The sequence below is a fragment of the Elephantulus edwardii genome, unplaced genomic scaffold (assembly GCF_000299155.1).
Source record: "Elephantulus edwardii isolate Elephantulus edwardi_28Jun2011 unplaced genomic scaffold, EleEdw1.0 scaffold00085, whole genome shotgun sequence".
Taxonomy (NCBI): domain Eukaryota; kingdom Metazoa; phylum Chordata; class Mammalia; order Macroscelidea; family Macroscelididae; genus Elephantulus; species Elephantulus edwardii.
Genome location: NW_006399835.1, coordinates 1,980,000 through 2,006,147, shown reverse-complemented (window position 1 = coordinate 2,006,147; position 26,148 = coordinate 1,980,000). Strand labels below are relative to the sequence as shown.

Below are 26,148 nucleotides of genomic sequence, written 5' to 3'. Positions count from 1 at the left end.
GGGACGGTACCAACAACTTGGTAGATAGAGGGTGGTTCTCAATCATTTCGAAAAACCTCTGAGTTCGTGGCTGAACAGCAGGATTGGTCATAAACATGACTTCCACCAGTTTGGCCACCAGATATGGATTTCGGATGTAGTTCTGATTGCACAACATCACAACGAGGAGCATCACAATATCCTGAGTGCAGGGCTCATAAAGCACCTGAGGAGAGTATTGTACAATAAAAAATAAAAATTCAGCAACATCATCTACATAAAACTCAGGCAAAGCTGCAAATACCTTGGGGACATCTGAATTTAAAGGCAGTGTTACATCGGGGTAGGCAGGGTCCAGGATGCGGAGCAGCAGCTGAATGAGAAGGCCATAGAAATTCAGACATCTTCTCAGGAAACTCGTCAAGTAAGCCAGCGTCAGCACAGGCCTTGCACCGTACCAGTTTCTTAAGCTGAGTTTTGCAGCGTTTCAGCCTTTCACGGTGTCTAGTTGCCAGCGGGGAATCTTTCCATTGGCTTTCTTTATTTTTCAACTCTTCTACAGTTCTGTTGAGCTCCCTGATGGCCCGAAGTCTGCGGATGTAACGGCGGCAGCTCGGCAGAATCGAGAGGTGGTGGGCGTGCAGGGTGAGAAAGAAGCATTCCGTAGGGAACTTCGGCTCAGCAAATGAAGGATGATCTCCATAGAGATGTTGAAGTTAAAGAGCTGAACAGAAACTTTCAAAGGCAGCTCAGTCAGACAAAACCAACTATTACAATAGGACATTCAGACACCTAGAATTGAAGAATAAAAAGACTAGAAGTTACTTGGAATTCCTCAAGCTGAAATAACTGGAAAACAAATTCATGTCTGAGTTTCAGTACTTAAAGATGTTATGGACAAAATCTTGAATGATACAGGAAACATCAAAAGATGATGGAGGGAATACGCAATTACTGTACCAAGAACTGGCTGTCATGGAAATATTTTCAATAGTACCATCTCATGAAGAACCTAATGGTAATGAAAGAAGAAGTTGAAGCTTCACTGAAGATGTTGGCAAAAAATAAAACCCCAGAAATGTATGGGATACCAGTAGACAATGTTTTGAATGACAGGTGAAGTCCTGGACGTGCTTACCAGGAAATTTGGAGAACAGTTGCCTGCCTAGCTGACTGACTGGAAGAGATCCATATTTGTTCCCTTTCCTAAATGATGATCTAGAATATTGGGGGGATTATCACACAACATTATTATAATCCCATGCAAGCAGAACACTGCTGACGATCATTCAAAAACAGGTAGAACAGTACAATTACAAAACAGCCAGACATTTATGCTGGATTTAGAAGAGGACATGATCCCAGTGATACCATTATTGATGGCAGGTGGATCCTGGCTGAAAGCAAAGAATACCAGAAGAGTATCTGTTTGTGTTTTATTGATGGTGCAAAATCATTTTACTGTGTGTATCATAACAAATTAAGGGTAACATTGAGAGGAATGGGAATCCCAGAATTGTGATGATGAGAAAAGTGTACCTAGACCATGAGGCTGTTGTGCAAACACAGCAAAGGAGCACTGTTGTTGTGTGCTGTAGAGTCGTAACTGACCCAAAGCTGACCGTCCAGCAAGTTTTCAGGGGCAGTAATTGCATGGGAGGATATTGCCCATCCTTCTCCTGTGAAGCAGCTGGTGACCTCAAACCATGTGTCTTGGGGATTACAGCACAGGTTCTTGCCACTAGGCTACCAGAGCTATAAAGAAAACACTACATGATTTAAATTACGAATGCTATTTAGCAAGATTGTATTCTTTCTCCATACCTATTCAGCCTGTATGCTGACCAAATTATTTGAGAAGCTGGACTCTATGAAGAAACATGTAGCATTGGAATTAGAAGACTCATCAATAACCTTTAATATGTAAATGAACACAGCCGTGCTTGCTGAAAGTAACAGTGACTACAGCAGTGAGCTTGAGTGTGTCAGAGATTGCGGATGCCATAGGATTGGAGAAGTTTCAGATCTGTTCATAGAGTAGTACTCAACTCAAGCAACTAACAACCACCATCTTCGTGTATATATTTTCTATTGGAATGGCATAGCGTAAACTATTGTGAATGTTTTGCAGGTTAAAGTACAACTTTTGAAAATACTTTTTATTCTGGGAAAACTATAAACCCAATTTACTATTCTGTCACATAAAAGTTTCAATTCATTTTCTTTAAAAACTTGTAGCAAGAATTCAAATCAAATAGCATTGTTGAGTCTTCTTATCTAAATGGTAATTTTTAAACTTTAATGAAAAAGTTTTAACTTTATATTTTAACATGTATAGATTCCTGCCATTTTTCTACTTCCGTCCTCTACTCTCCTGCTCTTGTATAATGGCCTTTTGCCAAAATGGAGAAGGTACATCTGCCTTAGACCTTACTATCCAAAGGATTCAAATAATTCCTTGCAAAATTTACTGATTGTTTGTAATGTAAAATATGTGTCTGTCTTTTAAAGTCAAGTAATTTCTTTGGACATATTGTAATCCTTCTTTTTTATTTAATTAATTTTAATGAACATTTACAGAGATTTTGCATTTCCATTCATTCGTTGTTGTACTTTTCTCCCTACTCACCCCTCCCCTCCAGTCCACTGTCCTCTTTGAAAAGAAAAAAGAAAAATTCCCTCATTGGTATACAGTCCCCTGCCCCCTCCCCCTGCTCCAAGTACACTCCAGTACGCAACCTTTACTCTGGACTCCAGTGATAACCATAATACCCTATCATATATCGCTTTTAATTTGTTCTCTCCCTCATCTGTTTGAATACAGTACACATTTATCCAGTGTTTCTCAGTCTTACCCCAACCCCAGTGTCAGTCCCCTTCTTCAACAGTGGCACCATGCAGCATCTGTCCCTCTGTGACTGAGATATTTCACTCAGCATAATGTCCTCCAGGGTCACCCATTTTGAATAATACTGCATGAGTTCCTTGTTTTCCCTTATCTGACATGTCATTACCAAATACTTTTCCCAGTCTGTGGCTGCCCTTTTAACCATGTTGGAGAAGGGGTTTTTTTGTGCATTGTGATTTGATTCTTAGAAGGTCCCATTCATCTATTTTATCTTCTCCTGTCTATAGATTTTTCAGGATACTTGGAAGACTGTTTTTATGTTGTGGATTAGGACTACTAGAGTTCTTCCAATCTTTTCTTTAATGAAGGTTATAGTCCTTGGTGTTAGTCCTAGGTCCGTGATCCACCTTGAGTTGGTTTTTGTATATAGACTGAAGTGTGGATCTTGCTTGAGTCTTCTGCAGATAGCTTTCCAATTTTGCCAGCACCATTTGTTAAAAATGTTGTCGTTTCCCCATAGTAATATTTTATATGTTTTATTTCCGTAGATCCCACGTTCCCTCATTCCTGTGTCTCTTCAGGGTTTTCATTCTCTGTGTAAAGCATCTAAGACTCTCTTCACAGCTAAAATTGTTATTTCACATTCAGATAAGAAAACTTAACAAACTTGTAAGCTATTTTCTATATTTCATTAACATTGTGAGAAGCATAAATTATTGTTGTTATGTGCTGTCGAGCCACCTGTGAATTCTGGCGATCCTAAGTACAATAGCTACCCCTGTTGCCCCAGTTACTGTATCAATCCATCTCATCTGGAGTCTTTCTTTCCTGTACTGTCCCTCATCCTTCTGAGCATGAGCTTCAAAATCCTAGCCTCCAAGGAGAACCTTGGTTTCACCCTCTCCGAAGCAGACCTATTTGTGGTTGGGGTTTTTTTTTTTTGGAGTCAGCAACAATGCTATGTTCAAGACTCTTCTCCAGCACCACAACTAAAAGGCATCATTTTTTCTTGTCATTCTTAGTCATTGTCCTGCCTTCTGATGCATAACAAGTAATTGCAAAGACCATGGCCTGGATCAGGCACACCTTAGTCTCTTCTTAGTACTCTGGAGAGGTTCCTTACAACAGAATTGCCAAGTGAAGTTCGTCTTTTGATTTCCTAACTCCTGGTGTTTAGGGTGTTGATTGTCATGTCGAGCAGACTGTAATTGGGAACCTTAGTTGTTTCTCTGTCCATTTGGATCAATGGTGAGAATCTTTGAGCTTCAATCCTAAGTGAAGACTACAGTCCTTGACCTTCTGCAGCAAGTGCTTCAGGTGCTCCTCAGTTTCAGCAAGGAAGGTTGTGTCATCTGCAAAACACAGGTTGTTGATGAGTCTTCCTCCAATCTGGACTGCATAAAGATTGAAAAGATATGGAGACAGGATACATCACTGATACACTCCTTTCATGATTTTGAACCACAAAGAATGCAAAAGGTCATTACAAAACTGGAGTAAGAAGAAAAGACCAAAATGTTAGAAGTGACTGAATATTGCTTTAGAGCATTGAGAAGCCAAAGCAAAGGGAAGAAATCAAGAAGTTAAGGAGCACAATAAAAGATTTCAAAGGACAGCTCAAAAAGGCAAAGCACAATATTACAAAGAAATAGAAGGAGCTGGGAGTCCAAAAATCAAAAGGGCCAAACTTACTCAGCATTATCAAGCTGAAGGAACTAAAGAACAAATTCAAGTCAATCATTGCAGTACTTAATGATGCTACGTTCAGAATATTGAGTGATCCAGGAAACATTAATATGGATGTACCATTTTATAATCCCACCAACATGGTTTAAGAGTTCTATCCTCCCAAACATTTATTACATGTTGCCCTGTTAAACTTTGCCTCTCTTACTGGAGATGGTACCTCATTGTAGTTTTGATTTGTATCTCTTATTTCCAGAGATTTGGAGCTTTTCTTCCTGTGTCTGCTTGCCATTTAAATATCTTTCTCTTTGAACATTCTTCCCATGTCTTTTGCTCATTTTATAATTGGATTATCAGTCTTTTTCTTATTGAGGCCCAGGAGTATTCTGTAAACTTTTGTTATAAGACTCTTAAAAAAAAAAAGACTCTTTTCTGAGATGGTATTACCAAATGCTTGTTCTCAGTCTATAAGTTTTCTTTTCACCCTGTTGGTAAAAGTTTTTGATACACACATGGATTTAATCTTTACAAGGTCCCATGCATCTATTTTATTCTCTTCAGATTGAACCATTCTGGAAAGCAGTTTGATACTCCCTCAAAAAGGAAATTCCATATGACCCAGGTATTCCACTACTTGGAATATACCCCCAAAAATGAGAACTGAGGCATAAATGGAGATTTGTACACCCATGTTCATAGCAGCATTATTCACCATTGCAAGAACATTGAAACAGCCCAAATTTTCAACCACAAATGAATGTTGTTGTTATGTGCCATCGAGTCGCTTGTGACTCATAGCGACCCTGTGTACAACAGCCCTAAACTCTGTCCAGTGCCAATCGCACTGTCTCTGACATTCCCATCCTGATTACCCCAGTCACTGAATCAATCCACCTCATAAAGGGCCTTCTCCTCCTGCACTGTCCCTCCACCCTACCAAGCATGATGTCCCTCTCCAAGGACCGGTCCCACCTTACAACATGTCCAAAGTGTTTTAGACGGAGCCTCAGAATCCTTGACTCCATTTTAAAAAAATGGCTTTGAGTCAGTTCTTGACTAAGAAGCTTCATGTAATGCATAACAAGTGATAGCAAAGACAATGGCCTATATCACGTGCACCTTAGTCTCCAGAGACACACCGTTTCTCTTGAGTACTTTAGAGAGGTCGCTCATAGCAGACTTTCCCATCACAATACGTCTTTTAATTTCTTGGTTACTGGTGCCGAGAGTGTTGACTGTGGAGCCAAGCAAACTAAAGCTGTGAACAATCTCAATCTCTTCACCATCCATTCTGATGCTGCCAATTGGCCCAGTGGTGAGAATCTTTGTCTTCTTGACATTGAGCCTCAATCCATATTGGAGGATGCAGTCCTTGGAAGCACTTCAGGTCCTCCTCAGTTTCAGCAAGCAGAGATGTGTCATTTGCATAACTCAGATTGTTGATAGATCTTCCACCAATCTTGACCCCACATTTCTCCTCATAGAGCACAGCCTCCTGGATAATCTGTTCTACATACACGTTGAAGAGGTATGGGGACAGGATACATCCCTGGTGTTTGCCCTTTCCAGTTTTGTGGAATACTATTCAGCATGCAGGAGCAATGATTTTGTAAATAGTTACCTAACTTAGGTGAGACTGGAGAGCATTATGCTGAGTGAACTAACTCAGTCCCGTAAAGATAAATATTGTATAAAACCATTACTGTAGAATGAGCATAAGGATCCAAGGGGGTGGGAGAGGGTGGAAGCTGAGGGATGAGGATGTGCAGGGCAGGGAGGATTAATCATGGGATTGTACATTTTGATTGGTAGATGGTGAGGGAAATGGAAAGAATCTGTTCTCAAAAACAGTGTATTCAAATTTTATAAATACATTAGTGTAAAATAAAAAAAAAAAATCTCAAACCCTTAAGAAAAGATGGAAGGACTATACAGAATTACTGTATAAAAGAAATTGGCTACCAGGAGATTTTCAAGAAACAACACGTGATCAAGGGGCAATGGTGATGAATAAGGAAGTTCAGGCTGCTCTGAAGGACTTGGCAGAAAATAGTTCAACAAACAGATGCTGTCCAGAATGTGCTCACCAGATTGTGTCAGATGTGCTCACAAGATTAAGCCAATAAATCTGGACAGTACCTACCTGGCCAGCTGACTGGTAGAGATTCATATATATTTATTCCCCTTCCATAATAAGGTGAACTAACAGAGTGTAGGAACTGTAGGATAATATTACCAGGAAACAAAATCCTGCTGAACATTATCCAAAAACATCTGGAATAATACATTGACAAAGAACTACCAGAAATACAATCTGGGTTTAGAAGTCATTGGACTGAAGATATTATTGCCACAGTCATATGGATCTTGACAGAAAGCAAAAAAGAACCAAAGGAGTTCTGTCTGTGTTTCATTGACTATACAAAAGCATTTGGCTGTGTATATCACAACAAGTTGTGAGTAACCATTCAGGAATGAGACTCCCAGAACACTTGTGCTTATGCGAAACTTATACTTGAATGAGGAAGCCGTCCTCAGAACAGAGCAAGGAAACTCCCATGGTTCAAAATTGGGAAATAATTTGATTAGACATTGTAATTAATTGGGTTAATTAATGCTATGAAACAAAAAGTCTGATTGAATGAAAATGTAGTATGACTGTAAACTTAGATGGAAAATTAATTTTTAAAAATTTATAAAATATTAAGACTTCTTCAGTAATTTTCAAATCAAATTTTAATTCTCCTAAATGATTGGAAAATACTCTTTAATGAACTATTCTTTTTCAAAGATTAATATAACATTCTTTTGTAATATAATAATGTCATTGTCAAATCTGAACCATATCCCTGAAGTTGAGTTGATTCTGACTCATAACAAACCCTCTGTGGGGTTTCTGAGATTCTTAATCTTTATAGGAGTCATCTTCCAATTTCTCTCAATGCAGCCTCTAGATCCAAACCGTTTTTGGTTTGCAGCACAACATATAATGAAGTTGACAATAATGCTGTTATGGGGTAACTGATTTTTTTTTAATTGATTATAAAGCATGATGTTGGTACGACTTAACAGAGAAGGGTTCAGCTTTTACTGACTATCTTATCTAAGTCAAGAATTAGACTTGTAGGGTAGAACTCACTTTGGTTAACTAATCAGAAATCTGAAGGGAAGTAAATAGAAGTCATGACATGAGTTTTTATTTTGATGAGAAGATTGTCAAGATTGTCAGTGTTTTAGCAAGAATTTAACTATTTATGAGAGACTTGTTCTTGGAGAACAAATGAATGCCCTTCACTTTCTCCTTCTGGAAGGTTCTGGTGATCACTCTGGGCTTGTGCAGTTCCGCTTTAGGTGGGTGGGGCTTGTCTCCTGGGCCCTTTAATTCTGTGATGATAGATTTTACCTGCTTGGTTTACCTGGATGCTAATAGCGTCACTTGTGTGTATTCTTCAGGCTATGTTAAATACCTTCCCTATTAACCTTACCACAACAAATGCTTAAGTCTTTTTATTGTCTTCTGTAACAGAATCAGAGCAGGTGATAGATGAGATGCTCAGTTCCAAGGACAGACATCCTCACACTCTAAGGCTTTTGCTCTGCCGCTGGCATCTCCATCTAAGCCTTTAACCCTTTAGGAACAAGGATTGTGTGGTATTTTTTTTCCCCCTTTAATATATTCTTATTATCCCTTCTCCACAGAGAAAGTTCTCAGTATCTGTTTTCTTGAACTAAAGAATATGATCTTGGTATTGAACATTTATATAGAGTTCCACTTCAGGAAGATTAATAGTATGATTCCAATAGAGTACAACTTAAAGCAAATTTCTTCATGAACATTTTCCAGAGAGTTCATATAGTCCAGTTTTTCCTGTTGTCTTTTTTTCTCAAGCTCATTTATTATGTGGCAGCTAGGACAACACTTAGGAACTATACATAAAACTACACAAAAGAATAATATGTTTGTGTTACTAATTGTGGGTCGTAAGCAATGTGAAGGCAAGATTCTTGTCCAGTTGATTCTAACATGTTTTTGGTGTCTGTAGTGTAAAACTGGCTCGGAGAGTTTTTGAAAGGGATTCGAAAGGAGGGTTGTTGTTGTTGTTATGTGCCATCAAGTCGTTTGCGACTCATAGCGACCCTCTGTACAATAGCCTGAAAACTTGCTGTATCCTGTGCCAGTCGCATTGCCTCTGACACACCCATCCCGATTGCCCCAGTCACTGAATCAATCCACCTCATAAAGGGTCTTCCCCTCCTGCGCTGTCCCTCCACCCTATCAAGCATGATGTCCCTCTCCAAGGACCTTTCTCTCCTTAAAATATGTCCAAAGTATGTCAGACGAAGCCCCAGAATCCTTGCCTCCAAGGAGTAGCCAGGTTTAACCGTCTCAAGGATGAATCCGTTTGTTTTCTTGGCAGTCCAGGGTACATTCAATACTCTTCTCCAACATCACAGCTCAAAGGCATCAATTCCCCTTCGATCCTCCCTAGTCATTGTTCAACTCTCTGATGCATAACAACTGATTGCAAAGACCATGGCCTATATCAGGCACACCTTAGTCTCCAGAGAGACACCATTGCTCTTGAGTACTTTAGAGAGGGTAGGTAGCAAGAAAAAGAGAAATGCTTATGATACCATGATTGCCACTGCATGATACCATCTTCAGCCCAGTTCTTGTCATAACTGCCTCTATTAATATCATCAATGCCTTGAAAATAGTTCATACTGACAATGATTCATTCATGAGGATGACAGTGTTATCATGGCTATTACTCTTACTGATTTTCATCAAAGCAAATTATTGCCTTATTTTTAGTAAAGTATATGGTGCTGGTTCTGAAAGAAGTTACTCGGACTATGGGAGCTCACCTGTAGTACATCTTTGCAGTACAGCAACTTTTAAAACTGGCTTTCTTGTTTAGAAAATTTAAACTACTTAAAAAACTAGTAAGAGATAATTTTGTCATGACAAATATGTTAATCAATTTGTTTGAAAGTCTTTTGTCATGTTATGGAGTGGTGACCTTTGTCCAAATGACTGTTCATCTGACAAACCCAGCCATGTGCCTTTTCCTGGGACACGGTAGTGATGCATGTCTCTGCTTCTTCCGTTTTCACCTCCCCCTGTCATTTGTCACTTTCCTCCTTCAGACAGCAGGCAAGGCTATTTGTCTGCTTCAACTTAATATGTAAATTCACCATGCACAGGAATGCACTGTAGTTTGTATCTCTTATATCACATTTGATAACCTCCAAATGCATTCCACAACATGAGGGTAAAGTCTAGTTTGCTTATGGCCTTGAGTCCCATTTTTAATTTTTTTATTTTTAACAAGAGAATTTTAGTTATATCCTGGAGAGAGTGGGGGAAATGTAGAGCACAACTCAAAAATATATAATTATCCAAACGTGCTTCATATATAGCAGTGGAATTTAATTGATACTATGGCCCTTAGACATCCTGGAAGCCCGAAACAAAGCTCACTGTCATGGTTCACCTTTCCGTCAACTAACACTTTGGACATTCTCTAAAGTGAAAAATTACTCCTAGGAAATAGCTGCTACACTAGGCTTCTGTGTTTTTCATAACAACTTAGTGATACTATTCTCAGTTCATGAAAACTGTACCTGAGACATTGCCATTGAGTCAGAACCAACACATAGCTAACTGATCCTCTAGTGGGTTTGTTTGTTTTTGGTTTTTTTTGTTTGTTTTTTGGTTTTTGTTTATGAAAACTCACACTGGAATGTGATTGTCCATTGTTCTCCCAAGGAGCCATTGGTGAATTCAAACCTCCAGAGACTCACAGCCGTGGCTCCAGAGATGTTAGTTTGTGTGTCCTTGCTCACTGAAACTGTTACATGGAATTGAGTTTGCAGTCTGTTTTTTTTTTCTCTAAGCCCATGTTCTTTCCATTATGAAATAACTCTCTAATTTCTCTCAAGTCAAACTGTTTTTGTTTTGTTTTACACACACATACACAGACACACACACTCTGAGAATTGAGAGAAACAAAGTGTGCTGTCTCCGTACCTTCTCCATAATGTTCTCTTCCTCCTGTGTGATTAACTGCTTCTGAAAACTCATTGGAGGATCAGCTTATGGGTCGGTTCTGACTATATGGGACGTAACAACAATAGGCAGTAGGCAGTCTTGACACTGTAGCTTTGCACTGAAATTGTTATTGAAATTTTTTTCTCTCATGATATAAATGAGGAAATAGAGGCTATCTGAAATTTTTCAATAAGCAATTCCTTTGAAAAAGATATGATAGGAAAGGTCGAGGTCAGAGAAAGAGAAGACCTCCAATGAGACGAATTGACAGAGATTGAGTATATCAGAGATGGTGAAAATTGGCACAGGTTAGGGCAAGGTTCAAAACTTTTGTTTATGGAGTCACTATGGGTTAACTCTGTGGCACCTGGCAATTACTATATATGTTAATTAAAATCTGCTCTTTTGTTTGTAGTATAAAGATGCATTTATGAAAGCAAACCCCGGCTACAAATGGTGTCCCACAACAAACAAGCCTGTGAAATCCCCAACTCCCACTGTTAATCCACGGAAGAAGCTATGGGCCTTCCCACCTGACTCTCCAAGAGACTTACCAAGTCCCAAGAAAGCCAAGACTGAAGAGATGCCTCAGCTGAATTTTGGAATGGCTGGTGAGTGTGGGAACTCTATCTTTTCTTTAGGGAAAGGACAATATATTTAAGTAGTACTTTAAAGAAAAAAGAAAAATGTATCTGAACATGACACTGGATTATGATGTAGATGCATATATAATTAAGATAGAGAACAAAGTGGTAAAGTTTCTGTAAATATATGTGAATTCTGATAACATGGAAAAGCATTTATCAGTCTTCAGTTCTCTGGATCTCAGTCTATACTATAATCTTAACAAAATAGTTTCTACACACATCCTAATTAATTACACACATAGTTGTCTTGTGTTTAAAAATTCACCATTATGTAAGTCATTCAAGTATCCGAAACATTGAAAGCAAGAATATGAGCAATTTTATTACAAATCTGAAATGGATCTGAGTACTCAGTTTTTACCTCAATTCTAACAAACCCTTTTTTCCTATCCTCATTCCTGTATACACCAGGAAAATGGAAAAACTCCAGATCCTACAAATACTGCATAAGACCATTATTGTTAAAATAAAAAGATAGCTAATAAAACATGTATCAGGACCCAAGGAATGGAAGGAACATAGGGGTGAGGATGGGTAGAGGCAAAATCACAGGGTTATACAGTTTGATGGTTGAAGGAAATGGGATAGATCCGGTGGGACCTCAGTAGATAATGATGGGCAAAGTCCAATGGTGATTAATTTTATAAAATATAATGAGTGGGAATGATTCTATGAAACACAATGTGAATGAAGAAACTGTGTGATACACAGCGTAAGCAAACGCTGTGTATCACACAGTTTCTTCATTTATCATTCATCCTTTAATATTCTTTGGATGGTAAGAAATGTTAAAGCATTTATTAATATTAAAAATAATGTCTATTTTCCCTGATAATAACTCTTCATTACTTTGGCTGTTGCATTGTGATAAAATTGAGTTGAGTGGAAACAGAGTATTGAGCTTTGGCTTCCCATGTCATTACTAATATGAAGAACTTGAAAAAAGGTTAAGAATCGTTGTGATAAATAATGTTCATAGCCAGTAGCCCTAATGATAGATCATAGTTCAGAGTATGATTCAAAGTATAGTAGAGCACTTTGCAGAGTACAAATGCTAAATGCAGTCTTCTATAATAGCAGTATTCTGGGGAAGCAAAGTCCCCAGGTTATTGTTATTTAGCTGTCTATGCTATAATCCTATGAGCTCCTAAAATGATGCCCCTGCAGATGTTGGAAGAAACAAAATAGAGATACCTGCCCTTGTTTGAACTTCCTTTACTAAAGGTTTACTATTGTACTACTAGATGGTACCTCTAAGATGTATTGATTGGAATATTTTATATAAAGATTCCTCCCCACTTTCTGAAAGAAAAGCTGTCTGCTTTATTGACCTCTAACCAAATTCCCTTGACTGTCATGTGTATATCTTTACACAGGGTTTGCCTAAGTCTTTTTAAAATGTGTTTTTTGCTTACTGCTCTTCAGGAAACCACAAAGTAATTAAAGGTAAACTACAAAAAGCTCTGAGAGATATCTGTGTATAACATTATTTTTGACCACTTATTAATTATGCTTCTGGCTGAAAAAAAGTTGAACCTTTACTTAAATAAGATTAGGTTTTAAATGAAGTGCTGTTTTTGGGGTTTGCTATTGTTAGTTCATTTGTTTGGGTTTTTTTTAAAGCAATGTATAAGAAATAAAAATATCTTTCTTAAGTATGTAATGACCTAGAAAAAGACATGTGTTAGGAATACTGATTCCAACCCTTACTAAACTGATGTATGGTCTGTAACATTGATTTGATATTTCCATTTACACTCTTTTTAAAATAAAAGTAATTTACCGTATATCTTTCCTAATGATAAATTCAACTCAAGGCAGCCAGTCTCAATAGAGCTTTTTAAGTTCAATAAGTAGGCTTTTCTTCAATGTAGAATCTGTTTTTCTTTGTTTGTTCCTGTCACCTGACATTTTGCTGTTTTGAACAACAGTGTAGCAATGAAATGCATGATTATACTAAGGTGAGGAAGAAGAAGAATTTGACTTTGCATAGACTGATTCCATGAAGGAGACACATGCTATTTATATGGATATTTTTTATACTTCTAAATAATAAGTATAATTGACTCTAAGAAGGGATGATAATTTTCTTCCGCTGTGTTTCATGCCCATGAAGTAAACGGCATTTAAAGTCGTAATGGTATATACACATTTTAAATAAATTTTCACATAAGCATGTTCCTGTTTTACGTTACAGTTTTTACAAACACATTTTATATTTTTCAAAAAGCCAATATCAATTTCTTCTCATCTCCAGAATGAGAGCTGCCAAAGTATTCAGCTACCAAAGAGTCAAATTAAATTTTTCCTTTATACCAAATTCATTCTCTATTCTACCTTTTAATTTTAAAGTTTAAAGATTTCTATGAAAATAGATTAGTGTGTATTTTAAAAACCACAATATTTCTTAAAGCAATGTCTTAGCATTTAATTAAGGGTGAAATCTTAATATATCAAATCAAATGTGTCAGTGTCTGCCTGCTGATTTCTTTATGTCCACTTTCATATGGAGTGTCTTTCAGTACTGACTGAGCTGTTTTTGTCCACCTAATCATTTGCTACATACTTTTACCTTTAACGACCTTTATTATTGTTAATAAACTACCTCAGACTGGGTTTTTTTTTTCTGCTTTTTAAGTTAAGTTGATTGTGTCTATGCTCAATCAAAGTAGTGTACAGAAACATTACTTAGGGTTGTACTTTTAACCAAAAAAAAATTAATAATTGTAAAGAAACAATGAGCTATCTATGGGAAGGTGTGTGACATTTTATAGAGAGATTATTAAAAATTCTATGTGATAGTGAGGACCTTAGTGGAACCTTGGTAATGTAGTGTATAGTGTCTACAGTTCAAATCAACCCACCATTCCTTTGGAGAATAGCGAGCAGTCCCTTCTCATAAATATTGATGAATGACGAGCCAATTGTTTTAATAATTCAATCTCCTAAGATTAATAGCAGACCAGTTGTAAGAAGTGTTGAGTCAGTATTGTTCATATGTTGACCTGCTGTATAAATCCATACTTTCCGACATCAATAACTCCTCTTTTTCTCCATTTTTCAGCTCTTCTCTTTCTCTTGGGTTCATTGATTCACTAGAATGTCTCCCAGAGACTCACACCCATCAGGGAAATGACTCAAATGACCTTATACATACAAGTTTGTTTTGCAGAAACTTGTTAACAGTGGGCCAAGATCCTGTTGGTTGTCATTTGTGAAACCCTGTGGAAGGTCACTGTGAGTCAGCAGTGACTTGATACTTGTTGTTGTTAGTGCTATCAAATATAGTATGACTCAGGGTTAGGGTTAGGGTTAGGGTTAGGGTTAGATGGTGGCCCTATGAATGGCCAACACTTTGGGCTTATACACAAGAGTATTCACTGTTATAGGTATTTTTCACATGCATTAATTCAGTGCAGTTCAGAAATTTAGTTCATTTAAGATAACGGCATAAAATATTAACCACACTGCTTTTTTATTTAATGCCACTCTGGGTCATAGATCACCCACTTTACTGTTCTGATTTTATCTTTCTGTTTCTATTCATCATTAAGAAAATGAAAATGAAGATTTTTAGCAACAGTAAAAGAAATATTTTAAATCTTTAAGATACTTTGAGCAAAAGCCTGACAGCTTCTGAAATGTAAAATGTAAATTTATCAATCAGTTTACATATATTTCTGAAAGTGTTGGAGAAAAATTACTTGAACAGAATCCACAAGATTTAAAAAAAAATTATTCTGGGCAATTTCTCTATTCTTTGGTTCCACTGATCGGCTGGTTATTTTTTTTATCAGCCTTTATTTTACATCATCAAAATAACAATTTGAGAATAAGAACCTCAAACTTCTTGGAAGATTAAGATAAGCACTTGTTTATTTAGCAGTTCCCATTTTAACTCCCCAGGTAGCAAGAAAAGATGTTTCACATTAGAAGGTAATTTGTGTGATACGTAGCGGTGGCATTGAGGGAAGTGCTATGGTGGAACACTTCACAGAATATAGCATAACAGTTGTATTTAAATGCTGCAAAAAATATATAAATACTAAACACTTGTATGCAAAATTATTACTGCATAAAGAGTTGGGGTTTTGTTGAGCTGGGTTGTTTTTGGTCTTTTTTTTTAAGTTTGTTGTACAATGTTTTATGTGATTCTATTGGATTTTTTTTGCTGTGAGCGGTTCTTTTGTACACTTTATGGATATGTAAATTGATGATTTGTTTTTACTTACCTTAGATCCAACTCAGATGGGAGGCCTGAGTTTGCTGCTCATCGCTGGAGAACATGCTCTTAGTACTCCTGAGGTAAGCCACTCCCTCACCTCTGTTTAGTCTGCTCACACTGAGTCCTGAGAACACAGACATTGCCTTTTACATGGCTAATTCTGCAGTTTCGCTGTTTACAGCTCATAAGCAAACTCTACTTGTAATTGTTCTCTTGAGGATCTCTTTGTGCATTTTATGCTGAGGATGATGCACATGTGTAACACAAGCTCAAGGCAAGTACTTGGTTTAAGGGTCTCTGAATGTAGGAATAAGAAATCCTTTGTGGGTGAGAAGTTGCACTGCTAGCATGAAGGCAAGCAGTTCAAATCTACTAGCTTTTCCTCAAGAGAAAGATGGACAGTTTCCTCCTTTGCATTTACAACCTCTGAAAACCAACTGGAAGGTCAGCTATAATTGGTTCTCATATTTGTGAGTTGAATTGAGTTTGTTAATATGCAAGTAGTTGACCTTTGCAGCCCATATCATGGGTCTGTTGGTCACGTCATAGTCAGAACTTTTCTGTTTATTCCCTGCCTGTTCAAAACATTGTCTGCTTTTGTGTCATTCTAGACATACCAATAGAATCATGAGAGAGCTCTGGTGACATTGGATAGTAAGTTGCTCTGCCAACCCAGAGGGAGTGGTTATTGTGTATCATCAGAACTGACCCTTTGCTGACCTTCCAGCAGGTTTTCAACAGCAGTTTAATTACACAGGAGGAGATTGCTGGTGGATTCTAACCACATGATTTTGGGATGATGGTGCTGTTTCTCAATACAAGGTGCTCCACACGAGAAAGATGAACCGTTTTCTCGCATTTTATGACCTCTAGAAAACCACTAGAGAATCTAGTTGCTTCTGACACTACAGCAATGAGTTTTGTATTGGGTGGAAGCATGAGAGCCCTGGTGGTGGTCTGGTTCGGGCATTCTGTTGCTAATCAAAATGTTCCTAATTAAATCTTCTATTCCTTCTATGACCCTTGAGCCTTAGATGAAGGGTAAAGGTGGAAGCCTGCTCAAGGTTGCGGCTTTAAAATCAATGATGATCTGATGGGTCTTTTGGCTGGTCTGGGGCCTTGGAGTCTACCTCCACTCTGGGAGACGGCTGGCTGGCTGGCTGACTTCTCGATGGCGATGTCATCTTGATGGCAGTCATGCAAAAGCAAGTTTCTGGGGTCCTGTTTTTTGACTGTTAATGTTAGAACAATGTCTTTTGTTTTAAGTAGCATTCAGTTTATTACAAATATTCTTTGAAAGACAACTTGGACTTGTGATTCTGCACACTGTTCCTTAGTTGTGTCAAATACCATATTGGTTACCCATTGTTTACAGTGCTTGGATGAGCTTCCAAATTGACTCATGCTGGGAAGTGGGAGAGGCATCCACTTCCTAAATTAGGTGCCTTTGGAAACTCTACAAACTCTTATAAATATACAGGAATGAAGATAATTAAAGAACAGAGTTCAGGTCTTTTGTGCAAAGCTTACTCAGTGTCATATTTGACGGGACAACACTTAACCACTGCTAAATGAGACTAGTGCTCGTATATTTGGAGGAACATTCTTTCACTTTGCACATCACTCTTTGTCATTGTGCTGTATCAGGTAACATGGGTTTGCTATGATGCTGAACCTTGTGCCATGGGGATATCAAATACCTGAATGGTTTCCCATTGTGGACAGTGTTTGGTGAAGCTCCCACTTGTAAAACAGGTTTGGAAGCAGAAGTGACATCCACTTCCTAAACCACATGCCTTTGAAAATTCTATGAACTTGGAGAAAGCTATGGAAAGGCATGAGGTCTTTTGTTCATAGAGTGACAATGTCACAATGAGTCGACCTCAGCTTGATGCCTTCTATTGGGTAAAGATAAGGCAGTCTATTTCCACAAAGGTACACAGTCTTGGAAACCCTATGGACTCACTCTGTCCAACAAATCGCTGAAAGTTGGAATTGACTCAGTAATAATGGGATCATGGTGTTTTAGTAGTGGATCCAGGAGAGTAAAAGATGTGTAATTACTGACTTACATAGAAACATAATGTTATTTATTCTTAAAAATGGAAAAAGAAAAAAAGAGCTAAGTATTCCTTACCTTGGTTTCATGAACATAATTAGTGAGCTGCTTTTGCTAACGTTTTTAGATGAGATTTTGGAGGTCCAGTGTTGTCAGTTAACCACTCAGAGTTTGCATTTGTGGAATTCCTTTCTTTTCCACATGCACTTACCAGAGACCACACACATTAATTTGCAGGTTATAGTCCTCCCCCTTTACATATATTTGTTTTATTGTTAAGAATAGATGCAGCAACACATACATTATTTTAATAGTTTGTACATCCACAATTTCATGACTCTGATCACAAGCTTTGACTTGTACCACCAGGCTCCCTCTCCTTGTCTCAGTTAATCTTCCCTCATTAACATAAGTTCTCTGATTCTTAAGATTTCCATCTAACATTTGGAGGTCAAGTCATATTATCTCCTGACGGATTTTTCAGTCTTCAATCAGAGCCATTATTTGGAAGAGAAAAGCAGCCAGAAACTTAGTTTTATTTAAGATCTTTATTTTTACATTGTAGATAAAATAGCTTTAAATTTATATTATACATATATAATTCAGGCTTATTGATTGTGTATTCAGTTTCATTCTTTTCATTCCATTCAGTTCATTAAAAAACCATACAAATTGATGTCCTCACTTTTTAATTAACTGTATTGAACTGATATTTATGAGGAATAAAGTGTCACTTAGTGTCTTTTTTGTGCTCAGCATATTTATTCCTCCTGACACAATAGCTTGGTCAGTCTTCATTTCACTTTTTAGCATGTAGCTTCTACCAAACAGACCAATAGACAAACTTAACCTTGACATTGGAGGATTTGGGGCATGTCCTAAAAAGTTAGTGTAGGAAGCATAGCGCACCTTCACCTTTGACCACTATTGACTTGCAAGAATGCATTATCTTCCTTAACAGATTAGATTTTTGTTGTGGTTTGACACTCTTTTAAATGTTATTATAAATGTTACATAAATGTTATTATAATGTAAACAGACACCCACAGAATTAATATTGTTGTTGTTGTGACATGCCATGGAGTCTCTTGCGACTCATAGCGACCCTATGTACAACAGCCCTAAGCTCTGCTCTGTTCTGTGCCAATCTCACTGCCTCTGACACACCCATCCCTATTACCCCACTCACCAAATCAGTCCACCTCATAGAGGGCGTCCCCTCCTGCACCTGCCCTCTACCCTCCCAAGCATGATATCCTTCTCTAAGGACTGTTCTCTCCTTACAGCATGACCAAAGTATGTTAGATGAAGCCTCAGAATTCTTGCCTCCAAGGAACAGCCCAGTTTAACCCTTTCTAGGATGAATCTATTTGTTATCTTAGCAGTCCATGGTACTCTCAGCACTCTTCTCCAACACCACAGCTCAAAGGCATCAGTTCTCCTTCTGTCCTCCCTGGTCATTGTCCAACTCGCTGATGCATAACAAGTGATTGCAAAGACAATGGCCTGTATCAGACGACACACCTTAGTCTCCAAAGAGACACCATTGTTCTTCAGTACTTTGGAGAGGTCCCTAACAGCAGACTTTCCCATGGAAATATGTCTTTTAATTTCCTGGCTACTGGTGCCAAGAGTGTTGATTGTGGAGCCAAGCAGAGCAAAGCTGTGAACAATCTCAATCTCTTTACCATTCATCCTGATGGTTCCAGTTGATCCAGTGGTGAGAATCTTTGTCTTCTTGACTTTGAGGCTCCAGGGATGTGTCCTGTCTCCATACCTTTTCAACCTGTGTGCAGAACAGATAATCTGGGAGGCTGGGCTCTATGAGGAATTGCGGCATCAGGATTGGTGGAAGATTATCAACAATCTGCGTTATGCAGATGACACAACCCTGCTTCCTGAAACTGAGGAGGACCTGAGGCGCTTGCTGCAGAGGGTCAAAGACTGCAGCCTTCAGAATTAATGAGTAGATAAAATACGAGCCGGAGAATTAAGGATATTTCTCTTACACACACACACACACACACACACACACACACACACACACATATGCTTATTGGGTGCTTTTCAATCACTCTGTTTTTGAAGATCATGGGTATAGTTCTTGCACTTTAAAAAATTCAGCCTCGGCCTTTTTAGTTCATGAAAGCGAAACATTTCCAAGCTAAAGAAGGACAGAAAGCTGAATGACCTAAGACAAGAGGGGAATCTGCTAAGGAAGACACTTAGATCTTTAAGAACGATTTCTAAGAATACAACTCTACTGATACTCCCTCTAGCTCAGAGGTCTTTAAGCCATAATAAAACACAAAAGTGTTGAAAATTGTCTAAAATAATGCCATCTCTATATGCAACTGGTTTCAGGGTTTATGTCATAGATCTAACAAATTTCATTCATTACTTGATTTTCCGTGTGAAGAACTTCCATATTTACTGAAATGGTCATAGAACTTTTGTGTCCTGTACAGATAGTCAGATGAATGAAGGACCTGACATGAATGTGGAATGCATACGTATTGTTAATTCCTAAGAAGATGAATAAGGAGAGAGAAAAATATAATGCTTTTGATTTTAGGAACCTTCACCATGAAATGTATTGATACTGTTAGGTAGAACCATTAAAATTAAGTGACGTTTTTATAAAAACTCTGTGACAGAAAAGGTCAACTCTTCAGGGCTTTGCTTAAATGCTATGATAAAATTCCTATTATGAAATCATATTATTCTTAAATGGGGAAATTTTTTCTTTGTTCAAGTGTTCTGAAACCTAATCACTTACAGAAAATCCTCCAGAATATTTTTTATAATATGAAAATTTTAGGTAATATATTTTTTAAGTAAAGAAATCTATTGTAACTGATATAATAAAGTTCCATATTAGAAGCCTATTTGGTTTTTGCTTTTTCCTGCAAAGAGCTTTTTGAGGCTTTATACAGAAATTACAGGTTATTAAAAACAGTGGTTATATAGAATTAACAGAATGTTTTAGTTTTCTTCTTTACTTCAATTTCTTTATTCGTTCTTAATTTACCATAATATATGGAATTATTATTGAGCTCAGTTTAAATCTGTAATTTCTATTATAATAATTTCATGTTTCTGGGGAGTAAGAGGAATACATTTTACATTTAGAGTGTTATTTTGATCAGCAACTTGTTTTTTATATCTAGTGAAGTTTGAGATACATTAAATTTGGGGGGTAGATTTCTTTTTTAAAGCTGTGTTTGCATTTAAAGAGAATACTAATTCCCTAAGCCAAATGAATACGTCAAGCATGACACACCTAAAAGTATATATACTTTCTGCCTCACAGTGGCAGTTGAAGCATATCTCTGTCGTGGGCATGTAAAATAGGAAAGCTATACGTCTGACCCAGAATGAAAAAATGGGTAGAAAGTATTTCAACTTAATGTAGGATTTAGGCAAACTTGTTTATATAAATTAAGTGGAAGTTTATATATAAAATATGATGTGGTGCCAGTCCACAGGGGCTCGGAGGGCACTACAGAGGAGGTGGGAGCCTATTTGTAAAAAAAAAAAAAAATCCCCACAGGTTTAAGTGAACATGGGCACTTTTTTCTTTAATAGAACCAACAACAGAAATACAAACGTAATAAAAGTAATAATGTTTATATCGAATCCTGGGACAAGCTCAAGGGAATGGGGTTAGATTCAGAGTTAAGCCCTCTTTCTCATACCAGAGAGTTCATTTTCATCTAAAGAGGAAAATGTAATAAATTAATAATTATTTGGTCGAGAGTTAGTAACAAGTATCTTCAGGATTCCAAATAATTATCTTATAATGCTTTTATATGTGTAGCTATCTAATATCCTTTTATATTTGTTTTCTTAGTAAAAACTCAATGCTAAAGTACATTTTAAAACAAAAACAGAATAATAGCAGTTCAGAGCATATAGAACTCTGAACTCTGAGAGGATTAGGCTTCATGTTGGGCCTGATGAGCACCAGGGGACGGCAGGAGTGAGTTGAGATGTAGTAGAAAAAGAGAAATTCGACCGAATAATTTTTTCTGATGAAGGACTTTGAAGAGTTCACTATCTATAGTTATTTGAATGACTTATCAAAACTAGACTTTAAATATATCGAAAATGCCTTAGAATGCAGGCCTGTGAATTTTGAGACATTTATTTCTTTCTTTGGAGCCATCTGATAGGCCACCGAAATTAGAATCAAGCTGCTTTCTTCTTGGCCTTCTGTAAAATGGAGCCAATAATATATGCTTGACTCTAACTCCCAAGGCTGCTGTAAAGATTAATTAAATAAAACTTGTAAAGCTTTTTTAATTCTCCTGAAAAGCATCCTTTCCCTGTACATATGTTGTTGTGTTATTACCCTATATTAGACATTTTGTACTCATCCTAAAAGCTTAAATTATATTCACCATTATACTGTACAAGGAGCTCTGGTGACCTAGTCCATGTTGCAGTCATAGCGCTTGGTTGGCATCCACCAGCAGCTCCATGGGAGAAAGATTGGTAATGTCCTCCCATGTCATTAAATTGCTTTTGAAAGCCCACTGGATGGTCAGCTATGAGTTGACTAACTTGATGGTACATAAGGAAAACCGCTACACTTTGCTGCATGCATTCCTATCCATGAAAATGTGAATTTACATTTAAGATTACCCCCTTTATACAGCAGGTGCTGTGTTTTGTTTGGTTGTTTGTTGTTTTGTTCTGTTTTTTTATCACAAGTAGGCATGTTTTTAACATCTGGGAAAATACAGGGAATATAGAGAGTACAATTTAGCAGAGTAGATGAGTTAGTATCAAAGTTTGCAGACATACTGAAGATGCTGATGTGCCTACCTGTGAGGAGTTCTAAAAACGATGATGTGCAAGAATTGAACTGTATAGGCACTGTGTCACCTGTTCTCACATTCATTCATTTGACAAGTATTGCTTGAGTACATTCTGTATACTAGGTGTGATTAGACAAATGTCTCGACCCTCCTGAAATGCTCATTCTGTTGAGGTTCATGAGCAGATCCTCACATATACTTCTCCCTTCACATGGATTATCCTTTGCTGACTACCCTCTGGCTCTTTGAAAAGAATAATTCTCCGTTGTTTTATAAGTTTGTAATACTATTATTTCAGCCAAATTACATCGTTCTTCCTAATCCCTTAAATCTCTTTTGTCATTATATACATCACAGCTCTGGACTATATTTTGTTTGTACTTTATTATAAACTCTAATTAAATGTCTTCTATTCTTTTATCTCATTATACACCGTGAATCAGCCTTGCATTCTCCAGAAGATTTCAAGCAGCTTGGGATCAGAAACAAAGACAAAGAATTAAAGTTGTATAGTAGTTCTCTACTGACCACAGAGTAGTTATTAATTAATTACAGCAATTAACATTCATCAAGCACTTCCTTTATTCTAAGCCTTTTTCTTATGAGAGAAACAACCCTATGAGGCAGTTCTTATTTACCTCATATATAAACAGTAAGAGCTCAGCCAGCAACCACATAGGGAGTTGTACTGCCACACTTCTCTGCCAGTTTGAATCCACCTTATGCTGTGCGGGAGAAAGATGGGCAGTCTCCTCCCATTCATTCAGTGTATAGGCTTGGAAACTCTGGAAGGCCAATTCTGAGTTGGACCTTACTTGGCATCAGTGGGAGCAAGAATAAAGTGTGTGTAAATTGTTAATTGCTAGGTGGAGGCATACACGTGCATCTTGTAATAAGTACCTCACTCACTTGATTGGTGGTTTGAATCCTCACAGTTCTCTGGAAGAAGGACCTGGTGCAGTGGTTCCATAAGAACTTGTGAGCAGTAGCTCTGTAACTTTAGTAGCCATGAATTGGAATCAGCTCAATAGCGTTGGGTTGGGTTGGGTTGGGTTGGGTTGGGTCCCGTAAGAACACAGGAAGCTGGCAAAGGTTGAGTAACCTTTTTTAGCCCAGGATCGTGAAGGTAGAATGGGACAGGACTGTGGTTCAGGCCCATTAAGGTTACTGCCAGTTTGTGTGTGACATCCAGATACAGCCCCACTCCAACAGCCTGTGCTGCACCCATACTGCTGCCAATAGCACCTGGCAGAGGATCGTTTCTGAGTGCTTTCTCATGGCCAGCACGTGCTAGACACTTTGCCTTGAATATCTTATTTCATTTCCACAAGAACCCCATGAGATGCATATGCTGCGCTTAAAGAGATTGAATAGTTTCTCAAAGGTTACAGAGCTAGGGAGTAATATCGTTAGGATTTCAGCCCTCATATTTTCCTTTAACTGATGAAATAGGAAAAATTGGATAGAGAAAAGTTGGCTTTATCAGTATTAGCTGAATAAATAGAAGGTTATGTCCATATTTTTAACACCAAATTTGAAACATTGGAGCGTTCTGGCTGTCCTCCTTCGAAGACCTTTAAATCCAGCCTAACAGAGCTTTCATGTCCCTCTTTAGCTCTGGTGGCACTCGGAATTGCACTTAATACGTAAAGGCAGCACTGCTCTGGTTATTTGAATTCTCCAGCAGCTCCTGAGGTGGGCATGGAGGAAAAGAGCAGTCTCCTTTCATGCAATTTATACCCTCAATCCTCCCTGCCCCCCTTCCCGCCCCTCTGCCCCCTCCTCCTTTAGCTGTTAGTTGAATCGGCCTTGGCCTGAATGAGTTTGAATTTAGGTTCAAAGCTTTTAAACAAACACATACTTTGGACATTTTGGACATGTTACTAGGAGAAGCTATTCCTTGGAGATGGGCATGATGCTGAATAGGGTGGTAGGTCGGCGAAGGAGAGGAAGATCCTTGACCAGGTCGATTCACATGGTGGCTGCTGCAGTGGGCTCTAGTATGCCAGGAAGTGTGAGGGTGACTCAGTATAGAACAGGCTTCAAATCTCCTGTTCATTGGGTCACTATGGGTTGTACTTGACTCGACAGCATTTAACAACAACATGCTATTTAAATTTCCAACTATTCATTTGTGGAAGAAAAATTGAAGATTTAGAAATACGATGCTGAAAAATGTTTACCCCTAAATGCCAAAAGAACAAACAAATGTGTCTTGAAAGAAGTGCGGCCAAGAATGTTCCTTGGAAGTGATGATCATGAGACTTCATCACACATATTTTGGATATTTTATCAGGAGCAATCAGTCCCTAGAGAAAGACTGTAAAATTGAGGATCAAAGGGGAAGAATAAAAGAAAAAAATAAAGGAAGCTCTTCAATGAGATGGATTGCCGCAAAGAGCTGGAGCTCAGTATAGGTTGTGTAGATGACACGGGACCTGGCAATGTGTTGTTCTTTGTTCTTGAGATCATCACTATGGTTGACCTGGCTTGAGAGCAGCTAACAATGGTAACATTTAAGTTCTACATTGATTAGCAAATGGGCTCTATATCTTTTACTCTCTTCCTTGGTGTAGATAGAGACTATTTAGACTGGAAATGTCATTCAGCTGAAGTGCTCAGTGCTTCCATCAGTCACCAGTGGGACTCAGAGCTCTTAGAGACAAGGCGCTCCTATCCAACTTGACTGACCACCATATGGCCTCAGTGAGCCCCTCAGTTGTATTACAGGGGCCAATGATGGGGGCCCTCAGTCATCGCTGAGTTGGTGGGAGAGAGCATTGTTGAAGTTGTGCTTTAAGACTGTTGGCATAGAGAAGCGAGAGAGGAGTACAGAAGCATAGAAACAGGCATCATCCTCCCCAGTAGATGCTGTTGTTGAGAACACGTGTCTGTGGACTGGTGCATTCTATCCTCATGGTACCCTGTGATGAACACCAGCCTGCTTTATCAAATGAGGAACAAGCAGAAAGATGCTTTGATTTGTCTTGGCTTCTAACAGCAGTTACCTGTACAGTAGCCTGTTCAGCTTTTGAAATTTTATGCAAGTCTTTGTCCTGTGACTTGTAAATATGCAAGAGCTTTTCTCCTTGAGTAAAATCAGTACTCTGAGACGGCCTAGGTGATGCCAGGGCCCTGTTCTTCCTCTCAGTCAGATGATTTGAGATGCAGTCATATTCTTAGGAGCTCTCCACTCTGTGCAGAATGGTTTGGGCTTACACCGCCTAGCGTGGCCCAGTACTCATCTCCCTTCTGTACAGCACTTCTATCAGGTAGCTGAGGGCATTGCTTTAGTGCTTAGTTTTCCTTTTAGCCTCATTATGGATTAATTAATAATGCTTACCATTTTTTTCTAATGCTTCATCAGCAGAGAACTACCAGAAATCCAGACTGGGTTTAGAAGGGGTCATGGTACTAGGGATATTGTAGCTTATGTTAGATGGATCTTAGCTAAAAGCAGAGAATATCAGAGGAATGTCTGTGTTTCATTGACTATGCCCAGGCATTTGACTGTGTGGATCATAACAAACTGTGGCTGACTCTGAGAAGAATGGGAATCCCAGAACACTTGATCGTGCTAATAAGAAACCTATACTTGGACCAGGAGGCAGTCGTCAGAACAGAGCAGGGTAACACTGCATGGTTCAAAATTGGGAAGGGCGTATGCCTGAGATACATCCTATCTCCATACCTTTTCAACCTGTATGCAGAACAGAATATCCGGGAGGCTGGGCTCTATGAGGAGAAATGTGGGGTCAAGATTGGTGGACGATTTATCAATAATCTGCGTTAGGCAGATGGCACAACCCTGCTTGCTGAAACTGAA

General features: G+C 38.2%; 1 protein-coding gene and 1 pseudogene across 2 annotated transcripts in view; one reads left to right on the top strand and one right to left on the bottom strand.

Moving 5' to 3' along the window:
* LOC102859714 overlaps positions 1 to 686 on the bottom strand; it is a 1,804-nt pseudogene extending 1,118 nt beyond the window's left edge.
* Positions 1 to 26,148, top strand: part of BBX (bobby sox homolog (Drosophila)) — a 341,982-nt gene that overhangs the window by 228,138 nt on the left and 87,696 nt on the right. For both annotated transcript variants that reach the window (XM_006889997.1, XM_006889998.1), the window contains exons 6-7: positions 10,984 to 11,179; positions 15,453 to 15,520. In XM_006889997.1, the coding sequence (XP_006890059.1) occupies positions 10,984 to 11,179; positions 15,453 to 15,520 (264 nt within the window). The remainder of the gene's footprint in view (positions 1 to 10,983; positions 11,180 to 15,452; positions 15,521 to 26,148) is intronic.